Source organism: Corylus avellana, chromosome 8 (genome assembly GCF_965113065.1).
Source record: "Corylus avellana chromosome 8, dhCorAvel1.hap1.2, whole genome shotgun sequence".
NCBI lineage: Eukaryota > Viridiplantae > Streptophyta > Magnoliopsida > Fagales > Betulaceae > Corylus > Corylus avellana.
In genome coordinates, this window is record NC_142497.1 from 6887310 (window position 1) to 6900590 (window position 13281).

A 13281-nucleotide genomic window follows, 5' to 3' on the forward strand; every position below is an offset into this window, starting at 1 on the left:
CCCCCACAAATTGAAATAATGTGTTCATGCACATAAAAGTAAATAGAATAATTTACATCCAGTAAGAACTGGTGGATTCCACATAAGGAAATTTCAAATCAAGATGATTATAATTTAATTATATATTTCTTCCATTCTATTACCATATTATGCCCACTAATGGATCTGAGTGCATGAATATAGAATACTTCATATCGTTCAATGACTTGAAATTAAACATCAGCTAAAAAACTAAGGATCTAGTCGATCTCTGCATCCATTATTCTTTATAATAAAAACATATGGAGCTCTCCTCATATCATACAGGAATGCGATCTAGTCGATCTCTGCATCCATTATTCTTTATAATACAAAACATGTGGAGCTCTCCCCATATCATACAGGAACGTGCTGTTTGAGCTGTAGAAGATCAGCCTGGTACTTGGCAATCCATTTTTTAAGTATCTTGATCTCTTTATTTCTTTGCTTGACCAACCAATGTGGATCACTAGAAGAATTTGCCACGATTATGTCCAAGCAATGAGAGCCTGTAGAAATTGGGCATTTACTAGGCTTAACTCCTTGACAATCTTTCTCAAAAAGAAAAAAAGAAAAAGAAAAAAGACCAACAGTTTGGCGCCGCCCGTAGGAAACATTTGTCTGTTTCTCATAATAGGTGTTTGCCCTTTTGCGGGATAGGAGAGATAAGTTTTTCTTGCTTATTAATTGTGGCATTTACCAATTCATTTGGGCCTTCTTTCTTCTGGATCAGTGGTACTGAGGCCACTTCATGAACTGAAAGGAGGCTATGCTATGTAATATGTAATGAAACTTTTATTTAAAGGAAGCTATGTTATGAATAAAGACATGAAAAGAATTAATTTCAAACCTTGTGTTTGAAAGGTCTAAGTTTCCTTAGAAGCTAAGGTCTAGATTCCCTTATAACCTAATTTATCCCGTGAAATTCGAGAGTTATTTGCTGCCCTTCTCTCCAAGATGGACAAGCTAATTGCTTTTCAATCTCCACTACCCTCAAAACCACAAACACCACACGATTCGTCACCCAACCAAATCACTATCGACCCAAAATCCACCGATCTCCATCAAAAAACCCAACCACCCCATGATACCCACATTGCTGCCAATCCCCAAATCCCACCCCTTCTAGTCATAGCCAAAACCCCCAAGATTTCATACCATCCCAGTCTACCACCATGCAATCTCACACAAACCACAAAACAACCAAATACCAATAACCTAAAGAAACCCAATCAGAAAATCCCCACAAGAACCACCGTGTCATCGCCTCACAATTCCCTAAAGCACCGGATCCAGTCTCCCAAATGCACCTCCGACCATCGCTCCGCACCTGTTGGCCATTTCTGCCTTCAATCCACAACCCATATTGCACCACGTTGGCATCCCAAGAACTCCTCTATGCACCGTGTCCCAGTGAGGCCAGCCCCTGGATTCCCCTTTTGTTACCATGGTGCAATAGAGACGAAAAGAAATTGGAGGAGAACAAAACTGAAACGAAGATGTGTTTTAGTTTGGCAGATGAAGGAAAAAAAAAAAGAAAAAAAAAAAGTCACATCTTTCTCACACAGCCATTGTGAAGACAAGAAGAAGAAGCGAGACGCTGTCGTTTCAAGAGTGAACAGGCCGTTTCAAATTTCCCTCAAGCAATGGACACGTCAGAGTTTGTCATTTAGTGTTCCACTTCTAGTGCTCACATTAAAGTGAAGCAAGGCAGTGCGTGCAGTGGTGCAAGTGGCAGCAATAGGTCCTAAAAGAAGCACCATTTCAGCCAAAAAAAAAAAAAAAAAAGTTTGGTTTTGGTGAAGACCATCATTAGTTTATCCAAGAGCTTTCCAGAGTTTGTTCTCGACAACAAGTACAATTTTAAGAGGGGAGGAATGTGATGGGTCTTTTCATATTAGGCTAGCCATATTAGTTTATGTATTACGTTTATATTATGTTAGCATAAGTCGGCTAACCTTAGCCATATTAGGTTTATGATATTATTTCAATAAGAGCTGATGACTCAGCCCTAGCTCTCTTATATAATATGTAATGAATCTTCTATTTAAAAGAGGCTATGCTATGAATAAAGCCATGAAAAGACTTAATCTAAAACTTTGTGTTTGAAAGGTCTAGGTTCCCTTAGAATCTAAGGTCTACGTTCCCTTAGAACCTAATTTATCCTGTTGCGAACTTAGGTCGGTAACATAGAGAAGCTACAATGAGGCTATGACTCCCTATTAGGAAATAAATGCTCCACTTCTTGAAGCCAGATGAGAGACTTTTTCGTGAAAAAGGATTGTGGATTTTTATATTGTTTTTTGTTTCACAATGTCTTCATATTGTCATGTAAATTCATGACATAATCAAAAAAGTCTTGGAGCTTGTGTTGTGCTTGTGTAGGGATTCATCTAACACTGTCCCACCAGAACCGATTAAGCAGAACTAGAGCTTCTACCAACCAGGCGAGCCTAAGGCACTCTCCCTCCGAAGATTAAGAATCCGAGAGCCAAAATTCTAAGTCTCATTAAAGAAAGAAATCTGGGCCCCCCCTTAGAATTCAAGGGATCTAATCCGAGCTCCAGACCTGAACAAAGGAGAGAGCTAAGTGTCAAAGACCTGAGAACTCGGTCAATGGAAGATATGGCAGCCGCTCAATAGCTCAAACATAATTTCGAATGGAAAATCACTTTGAGAATGAAAAATTCTAAAGAGAAAACTCCAAATTTAGAAAGCAATAGAGTTGAAGGCACTTATTCTGATATTTATATTGCTATGTGCTTGTAGTACCTATGTTGGAGGGTGAGATGACAATTGAAGCATCCCACTCATATTCGACTAAAGGACATCAGACAAGATAGTCACAAAATTTCGAGAGTAAAGACTCCGAGAAACAATTGCTCTAACAAGAAGGCAGGGAAACAATGTTGGGCAAAAACAAGGCAGGGAGATAGCCCTGGGCAAAAACAAGACATGGAGACAACCTTGGGCAAAAACAAGGCAAGAGACAACCTTAGGCAAAAAAAGACAAGGAGACAACCCTAGCCAAAAACAAGACAAGGAAACAACCTTGGGAAAAAACAAGGCGAAGAGACAACCCTAGGAAAAAATAAGACAGGGAGGAAACCCTAAAAAAAAAAAAAAAAAACAAAGGGAGGAAACCCTAGATAAAAACAAGAAAGGGAGGAAACCCTAAATAAAAATAAGACAAGGAGGAAAACCTAGATATAAACAAGACAGAGAGGAAACCCTAGATAAAAATAAGATAGGGAGAAAAACCTAGACAAAAACAGGACAGGAAGAAACCCTAGATAAAAACAGCCGATGGTAGACAATCCAGCAGGAAACAACATGGAGAGCACTCGGATTCGACTTACCAATGAGGGGTCGGTTTTCACCTTCGAAGTCAACTCTCGGATTCAAGGCTGGTTTCATGAAGTTTGTCAATGCTCGGATTCGATTTATTAATAAAGGGTCGATTTTCACCTTGAATTCAATTATTAAGGAGGGGTTGGTTTTCACCCCCGGATTCAATTCTTAAGGAAGGGTTGGTTTTTACCCCCGGATTTAATTATTAAGGAGGGGTCAGTTTTAACCTCCGGATTCAATTATTGAAGAGAGGGTATGATTTTAACCTCTTGTATTGAAGATGGGGTATCGGTTTTTACTCTCAGGAATTGAAGAGAGGGTCTCGGTTTTTACCCATGGGTCAAAGTGGGTTATTACTTGGTTTTGCAACCAAGTCTTTCTTTCTTTCTTATTATTATTTTTTTTTTGGTAACAAACCGACATTCATTAAAGCAAAAACAGGTTACAGGACAGACACATAAAGCTAAAAACAAGCTTAGACATATTAACCCAATCCAGACGGACCACAAACTCCTCAAAGCAGGTGAAAGTGGAAGAACACATCTGCGAATGCAGCTCGAGAAAATCTTTACCGCAGTGCAATTTGATGGATTCAACCATTGAGAGTACGAATACCCCTATTAAACATCTAAACAGACTTCCTAAAAAGCCATGGAGATTTAGATGAAATGTAACAGTGAAAAAAAGGTTTCCAAAAAGAAACTAAAAAGAAAGGAAAAAAAGGTCCACTTCACATACGAAGCTTTTGAAGCCCAACCAGATCGGGTTAAGAACTAAACAACAAAGCCATAGAAAAAACAACAAAACATAAATAAAGTACATAACAGAAAGCACGGAAAAAAAATCTAAGACCAAAAAACAATAGTAGCAACTGAAGCAGAGGAGGCTGCGTGATAGAGCTCCTGAAGGCGTGTGAGGGGCACGCGCCGGTGAGGCTTTCTAGTGGGATGTCGTGGAACGCTAGAAAAGGCTAGTGACAGTATGGAGGGGTGGAGGAACACCACACGTGCTGCCAAAGGTGCAACATGTGTTGGCGTGTGTGAGCCACGCGCCCGAGAGTAAGATCCACTCTCGGGCGCGTGAGGGCCACGCGTCGGCATGCGGTGGCCAGGTTGGTCGCGGCTAAAAGATGGGTGGCCCAGGATCTTGGTGGAGTGGCGTGTTTGTGGGTGAGACTTCCTGAAATTTACATATCTAGTTTTGAAAAAAATTAAATCCAAAAACTTCACAAAGTTTGTAGATCAAGCGCAGAATGCGACGGTGAGATGCTGAAACCGGCGAACTAGTGGTGACGATTGAGCTACTGGTGCTATTGGACAAAGATCAAACCTCCGAAAAGGCAGATAAAGCCTCTAAAAAGGCAGATAAGGCCTCCGAAGAGGCAGATAAGACCTCCAAAGAGGTAGCAACTAGAAGGGGAGGGGGAAATAAGAAGGGAGAAGAAGTGAAAAAAGGGTTGCGAGGAGGGCCTGGCCGGAGGAGAGAGGTCAGAGAGTTTTCTTTGAGAGAGGGATATTTTTTTAGCATAGATACAGTTGCGTTTTTTACCCTTGAGTCTTACAGAGAAAGTTATTACTTGGTTTTTCAACCAAGTCTGGAAGGGAAGGTCGGATTTATCCCTCAGCCAAAGACGATAGTTGGGGGTATTTAAAGAAGAAATACCTCTTGGGAATCAAATCAGTATATTGAATTGTATCAATAATGCTTGAGTGACTCCAAGATGTGCTCCAAGGGAGACATGAGCCTTGGATGAGATCAAGCCTCGGATCATCCTGGGACTTCGATTGAATTCCCATTATCCAAGTTCCTCGGATAAGGGAATTTGGGGGGGGGGGGGGGGGGGAGCCCACATGATACATCATGGGTCTCAAGACCAATATCAGCTCACCAAAAGAATAATGGGCTACAACTCCAGCATTTCTAGGGCATTTTGGAGTATAAGACTTAATCCTAGCCTATAAATAGACCCTTATACCAGGTATAAACCCTAGACTTAATTATTGTATACTGGTAGACTTTTCTCAAAGAAACTAATTTAGGCATCGGAGTGAGACCCGCTCGCATCCCACCGGCGAGTTCTCTTAATCAGTTGTTGTGTTGCAGGATTGTGAAGATTGAAGATGAAAGGCATCTTGAAGAACGCAAAGAACATGCCGTTCACATCAATCGGACACTGTTAGACCAAAAAATGCACCAACAGTTTCTTTGTCCATGTATTTGTGTACTTCATTTGATATGATTTTATGTTCTTTAATCGTCCCTTCTTGGCAATTAATAAATTAACAAGCTTGCAGAGGTGAGTAATACCTTCAGCTGTAGTGACGGCTAAGAGGCTGTCTGATATGTCCTCCAAGACCCTATGATCAAAGATGGACATAAAATGACTAAGTATAGAGAGTAATTGTAAATTTGCACACTTCTAATTATGAAAATGATTAACACTGAAAAAGTTTTGAGTTTATTTTGTTTACCCTCCACTACTGTAAGGATCTCTTAGCCCATTGGAGAATATGATGTTGCTAGCAAACCTATGGAGAATCAGTTTTATATCCTGCAATTTCACAATGTTAGAAAGCATCGACAGTTATTATCAACGTACGAGAGCAACATCAAACAATAGATTAATAAGCTGGTGGTTATATATGCCTCTCAAGGAAGCTGTAGAGGAAAGTATTGCTAAGTGTGTACATCTTTAGGTTCAATGATGGAAGCAAAGGCACATTGCCAACTATAAGCCTTTGATTTTGAGAAAATGGGAACTGGGAATGCTACTGGTGAAACTATGATCATTATCTTCCATACTATATATATATATATGCATGGATTAATGTAACGGAAATAAGTCTCAAAAGATCTATCTATAACTTATCAAAATTAATTAATAGAAATAATTAACCTTGAAAGCTATAAGCAAAATTTTCTAAGTCAACTAACAGGGAGTTAAATGGAAAAGACTAGCCTAAATATCTACCAGAGTATAAGAAAAGCGAAACGTGGAAGAAAATACAGTGATCCAAGCTACAATGTATACAAACTTAATAGATCTCTAGGCATAATTACAATAAAATATTGCTAATAACGTCAACTATAAATATATAACAATCAGAAAAAGAACTCATCATCATCATCATATATATATATATATACCTGACCACCGTAATAAGTTGTGACCCAGTGAGGCCGAGGCTCAACGCCATACAATTCCTTGCAGTAATCGTTGAATTCGGTTAGATTGAAGGGTGATGGAGGGAACATAGAGCCGTTTGTATCATGGCCAATGGGCATAACCATATCACTACATGACTGTACACATCACACAACACAAGTCATTTAATTATAATCAATTCACACCCAATGCCACAACACTACTCATGTTTATACTTAGTTGAATAAATATTCTCCTTCCCTCTCTCAAGAGAAAAGAAAAGAAGAGGCCTCATTTAGCCACTACAAAAACATCATGAAGGGCTTAAACATCCCATATTATCACCAAGCAGTTAAATATAAGATTAAGCTAATATTTTTATTTATTTTATTTTATTTTTTGTCGACCCAAATTAAAATTCGATGCTATTGACCCTTTATCAGAATCGATATTCAAAAATCGACGTTGATAATAGGTATGGTCATTATCATTAACATAGAAAATTAAGGTAGACGCTAATATGTTTTTATTTAACTTCAATATAACATCAGCAACGACGTTTGAGTCAACGCTAATAGCAAAATTTCATCCATAATACCTTCCCACTTCAACTCATGTGTGAGCAAACAGGTATTTTTTTCTTCAAATTGACTTTTTGAGTGTTAAATGCACTTTTAGACATTTAAACGCACACCCGAACAGGCTCTTATTCATGACCGACAATACAATATTATTGTTATCAATGAGGTTAATGTTATAGTTAAATGTATAATAACTGAGGAAGCTACCTGCCAGCTCCACCCATCACTTGTTTCACTTGGAGCAGTGAACTGATTCATATCATAGCATGAATGGTTTTGTCTATAAGCAACAACACCCGCATATATTCTGCCAAGGGTATCTGTTCCAGCAGCTGCTCCATCAATGGCTCTGCACATATCACTCATTAGGTATCTTGGGGCCTCATAATTATATTGAGCTGCTGCAGTAATTATACTCTCCAAATAGTCCTTCAGATCAGAAGATTTATTTAATGGACTGCAAAGACACAAGGTTTAAGTTTATTAGAGTTCATATATATATATATATATATATAGAGAGAGAGAGAGAGAGAGAGAGAGAGAGAACAGTAAATGATCACAATGAGGAAAAGTAATTAATTACCGGCAAATATTAAATATCTTGCTAAGGGTTGAAAGGCCATTAGGTGTGGATGCAACTCTATCAATTTCAGCCCATGATTGCCGGATGGTTTCATAGCAACTTTGACTAGTTTCCTGCATCGGCCACGCTATAATTAGTCTTTGAAGGCTTTAAGCATAATTTAACACTAGATGTAAAATATAAAATAAAATAAAAAAATTGGCATTTTACTTTAAAATCCTTGGTTACAACAGAGTAGTATCCTGCATCTTGAGGTACAATGTCGTCAAAGTAAAGGATTGGAGCTGAAGAAGCTAGAGATCCAAGGACAACGTGCGGATACTTTAGCCGAAACCATGCTGCAAGCACTGCAAAATCATGTGAAAAAATGTTAGATTTTTAGTGTTGGATAATTTAGTATCAAAACATGTTTGGTTGTAAGTTTTAAGTCTAGGGTCAAGTCGGTGGAAAAGTTGATTTAAGACATGAGAATTCGAGGTTGTTCATGTTGTCCAACATTAACCTAGTTGGAGTAAAATAATAATTACGTATACTTGGTGGTGTTAGAAAGTTAATTCAAAATAATACAATTTTGTATGTCATGAAAAAAGTCCAATTCTAATGTTTACCGGTCAAAATAGGTTATAAAGAGAAAACTGAAAAGCTGGACATAATGATCCATTCCAAGTGTAGTCTCAAGTTAGTTCGAATTAAAGATTTAAAGAAGTGGCAGAACCTGGTGTCTTAAGTGCTGTCTCAATTAGTTCAAGTTGAAGAATGAAAAGTGTGGCAGAACCTAGCATTCCAAATAGGCTCTAAGTACCATTCCATTTCGGTTCAAACTGCGAACTTACATAATACCTATACCACTTGGTGTTCCATTTTATTTCAAATTCAGGACTTTCAGCATGTGGCATTCCATTTCAGTTTGAATTGAGGATTTCCAAAATATGGCATTCCAAGTTCGATTAGAACACGCCGCTTCAGAAATCCTTATTTTCTCATAGAAACCCTACTGCAGTTTGAACCAATCCATAACTAGTTCAAACTACTGTAGAAAATCTGCAGTATACCAAGATTCAATCTTTTCCTTGAAGCTCAAGTTTTACAAGTCTATTTAAGGACTTCTCACGCATATCGAAAGACAAGGTGATGCAGCGTGACTTGGTCGGTTGCAACGAAAAACAACAATAAGAGAACGGATAAACAATTCCAGATCTAGATTTTATCAAAGACCTAAGAATTCTTTTAAAAACAATAGATTCTATAAAAAATTTAAAGAAAAAAGAGGAATAAACTCAACTTTGACTAATTCTCATTAATAAAAATCAATAATCAACATAAATTGACTTTTCTAGAGGTTATAAGCATGAATTTATAGCCTCGAAACCCAAAACCTAATAAAATACGAAATAAAGACTCCCAAAACCCAAAACCTAATAAAACATTAAATAAAGTCGGTTTAAGTAATTAAAATGCGGAAAATTAACATAAATGCCCCGTGTACGCTCGATTGCAAGCACAAGGGCAATCGATCGCAGTACCAGAGAAGGGTGCGCTCGATCGCAATCACATGGGGGAATCGATCGTAGTTCCAGGGACTCCTACTGCAGCGCGAGTCTGGGATCGCGTCACTATCTTTCAAGGTGTCTTGACACTACCATCTATTTGGGTCTTCCTCATATAATCTCAAACATTGTGGTCTACATCATCCTCCCAAGGTTGGGCAAAATTAATCACCCTCGAATTCGCATCCACATTATTGAAGCTCATAGGGGTTAATTTCCACCCACTTCCCCCTACATCACAAGGTTTTAGGGTATCTTGCTAGTCAAGAGATGTTTCTTTATTTCTACAGCACTAATGCTTCTCCTCTCTTAGAGTATGTTTTGTTAGACCACACAACCATATTTTTGACAAAAGGCCTTTAGCCTATCAAAGTTCCGGTAAAGAAAATCAAGTAAAGCTTTTTTTCAAAGGTTATAAGAGAGCTACACAACCATATTTTTCACAAAATTCCTTTAGCCTATCAGAGTTCCGGTAAAGAAAATCAAGTAAAAGAATTTTTCAAAGGTTATAGGAGAGCTATTGCAGTAGAGGGCAAGTGGGTCGTTTGTCTAATATAAGGATGTGGCAATTGCAAATGTTTCGTAAGTATAAGGGTGTGCCAATGCCTAAGTTTGATTGTCCCGGAATGTTTTTACTTTGACAAGTTTTTCAAAAGGTTTCCACTTCGTCACTAAATATTTGTGCTAATTGATTTATTTCTTTTATAATATTTTGTGATTGTTTGTGTGGTAGTTATTAATTTTAAACTCCGCATTACGTTGTGGGGAGTCATTGGACTATATTTAAAAAATAATCAAGACAAAGCATGAAAAAGTTAGTGACAAGTTAAATATTAATGTCATCTAAAATTATAAAATATACAATATATAGCTAGGGGCTGAGAAATGGACTTATAGTGACTTACTTCCTCCATAGGAGCCTCCAAAAGCGATAACTGGAGAATTTTCTGCAGAGAATGTTTTCTTTACGTGTAAGATCACAGCAGCGTAGTCTGCCAAAGCCTGAGCCGAGTTGAAATAACCACGAGTGCTCTCATTCTTCAAAGCCTCTTTCATTGTTCCAAATGGTACCGATTTCCCATAGTACCGATGCTATTATTTAGATCACACAACAAATATCTCAGTCTAAGATTAATGCATGCAGTAACATGTCAAAACTATCATAATTTTCTGTTCCAAATCTGAAGTGAGATGTTGTGAAACAAGAATTATATAATGCATGCAATATATTAAATCACCGATTATCCCAAAAACTTAAGTTAATAAAAAGAAGTAAATTTAATTGTTTAATCCATATTTCATTTTTACCTCTACGTAGAGTTGGAGGGCCTTAAACCGGAGGGCATTATCACTGAGAAACCCAATGCTCTCTAAATCATAATCCAAAGGTGCTTCTGCGCCAAGATATGCAAATATTGGTGCGTTGGAATCCGCTCCACCCCAGTGCTTAGAGTTGATAACATATCTTTGTTGAAAAGTGGCGTAGCTATCAGGCCTGTAGTTGAAGTGATCAATTGTTTGGGTGAAATAATATGTTTTGATGTCGGACGAGAAGGAGGATGTTGTTTGGGGTACTTCATGCTTCGATGTTCTCCTTCTCACTCCAAGCCTGGGAAGAAAACGCTGCGACGTGGCAGAAGCCCAGATTGAGAAAAGTAGGAAGATGAGAGAAAGTAATTGCAATGAGTATCTAAGAGAGTCCATGGCCTTTAACAGGCCAATTATGCACTAAAAGATTATGCAGAATCTCTTATCAACATTTAAGAATGTCTTTTATTCTATTTATATATGAATCACATATTCTGTTTGATACAGCTATTCAAAACACATTTGAAACATGAGATAAGTTATTCGTGCTATATTTGGTCTGCTGTGACTTGGTCTGCTTCCTTATCTTGTAGATTCCAGCTGACACAGGGAATCCTCCTATAATCTTGTCATCGGAGTCTATATATGATGACGAAATCTTGTGATTGTTATAGAATATACGAACAGATCCCAAAGTAGAGAAGTAGTCTCTATACTCTGTTGTGATTTGTTAGGATGAATGTTTGCAGTAGTTCCACAAATTAAAATGATTAGTTATATTTGAGGGGTATTATTGTCTTTTCACTTTTTAAGGGGACAAAAACACTTTATAATATAACTAACTCGATATTATCCAATTCAAATGAACTCAAGAGATACTAATTCTCAAGATTAAGTATCTGTTAGTATTGAGCGGTCATATTCTCCTCCATATTTTAATTACAGTTGAATTATTTCTATTAATTTTGAAATTGCATATTTGTCCATGAACATACATACATACCAGTTTTAACCATATTGAAATTTTTTTCTTTTTCTATTTCTCTAAAAAGACTTTTGCAGTTTTGAAAATCATATTTCTTTCCTTGCCAGAATAAAATTGGTGGGAGAAAATTAATCATTTCTTAAAGAAAGTCCTTATGAGCATGTACTTTTCTGCTTTAAATTTTTGTACTAGATAATGTCCATTTTCTACATCTTATTTTGATTGTGCTTGTGGACATGTAACTTAGTTGGTTGGCCGGCAAATCAGAATGGGTTACAAAATAATTTCCATGTTCTAATAATAAAGAACTACACCATCAACATCATTAATTGTATTCTCCCATTTCTTTCCATATAACAAGTTTAGCAATTACAATATAGCTTGAGATATATATATATATATATATATATATATATATATATATATATATATATATATATCTCAAGCTATATTGTAATTGCTAAACTTGTTATATGCCTCGTTTGGTTCGCGGATTGTCTAGTCCATTGGAAAAAGGATTAACTACCAGTGGGAATAGATTAGCTAGTCCTATTCCGTTGTTTGATTGTAACGCTGGAATAGACTACCTAATCCCATTCTTTCGTTTGGTACAATGCAATATGTTGATGAATAGAATCGTATTATGATCTTATTTCCTAAAATACCCTTATAATATAAATACAATTTATATTATTAAGGACTTTCATTCTCTTCTTTTTATTGAAAGATAAACAATTTTACTATAATTTTTTTTTTTAGTTATGTCATGTATATATAATTTTATATATATATACACGCTTGAACATATATGAATAACCTGTGTTCAAGCGTGTGTGTGTATATATATATACACGCTTGAACACAGGTTGTACGCTTGAACAACCTGTGTTCAAGCGTGTGTATATATATATGTATGCTTGAACAACCTGTGTTCAAGCGTGTATATATATATATATATATAAAACTGAATTAAAAATCAAACTGAGAAAGTATAGAGTAAGGGAAATGGAGAAACATAATTAAAAATAAATAAACCCTAAACAGAATCAAAGAGAAACGATACAGAGAATCAAAAGAAATAAAAAAAAAAACTCAGAAACGTTTTGGGTATATATATATATACACGCTTGAACACAGGTTGTACGCTTGAACACAAGTTATATATATATATAACTGAATTAAAAATCAAACTGAGAAAGTATAGAGAAAGAGAGATGGAGAAACATAATTAAAAAAAAAAAAAAAAAAAAACCTAAATAGAATCAAAGAGAAATGATACAGAGAATCAAAAGAAATTAAAAAAAAAAAAAAAAAAAAAACTGAGAAACGTTATAGAGAAAAAACATTCAAGAAACAGAGAGAGAATGAAATAGCCAAGAAACAAAGAAGAAAGATCGAAGAGAAGAGAGGGGGAGAGAGATACCTTGCGTAGAGAAGAGAGATCGTAGCTCTTTGAGAGATGGAGATCGTTTTGCAGAGTCTCCTTGAGAGACGTGGGTGCTAGAAGGGTGGGGTCTTTGTGGGCAATTTACATGATAATTTTAATCCCACAGGAAATGATTAGTTAAGCCACTCGTTTTTTAGTGGCTTAGCTAACCCTGTGTGTATATGATTAGTAATCCCATAGGAATAGACTATTCCCAGGAATAGACTATTCCCAGGAATAGAGTGTTACCAAACAAAGGACTAGCTATATCTAGTGTTAGCTAGTCCAATCCAAGGGTCTAATCCGCGAACCAAACGGGGCCTAATTGTATTCTCCC

At 36.8% G+C, this 13281-nt stretch overlaps 1 protein-coding gene across 1 annotated transcript; it reads right to left on the bottom strand.

Annotated features, from left to right (window-relative positions):
- Positions 1–375: 375 nt before the first annotated feature.
- Positions 376–10929, bottom strand: LOC132162836 (uncharacterized). The gene is made up of 9 exons (XM_059573054.2): positions 10534–10929; positions 10131–10317; positions 7889–8025; positions 7679–7791; positions 7303–7552; positions 6517–6672; positions 5841–5920; positions 5677–5726; positions 376–527 (listed from the first exon to the last, which is right to left on the bottom strand). Exons 1-9 carry the CDS (start codon positions 10927–10929, stop codon positions 376–378), a joined length of 1521 nt encoding a protein of 506 aa, XP_059429037.2.
- Between the last annotated feature and the right edge of the window lie 2352 nt (positions 10930–13281).

What these genes read in the sequence shown, in the direction of transcription:
- LOC132162836 (XM_059573054.2), bottom strand. Translation starts at nt 10,929, where the DNA reads ATGGACTCTCTTAGATACTCATTGCAATTACTTTCTCTCATCTTCCTA. An exon ending in AAGATATTTAATATTTGCCG is followed by an intron (nt 7,553 to 7,678) that starts GTAATTAATTAC and finishes GTGTCTTTGCAG; the next exon opens with TCCATTAAATAAATCTTCTG. An exon ending in CAACTTATTACGGTGGTCAG is followed by an intron (nt 5,921 to 6,516) that starts GTATATATATAT and finishes GTGAAATTGCAG; the next exon opens with GATATAAAACTGATTCTCCA.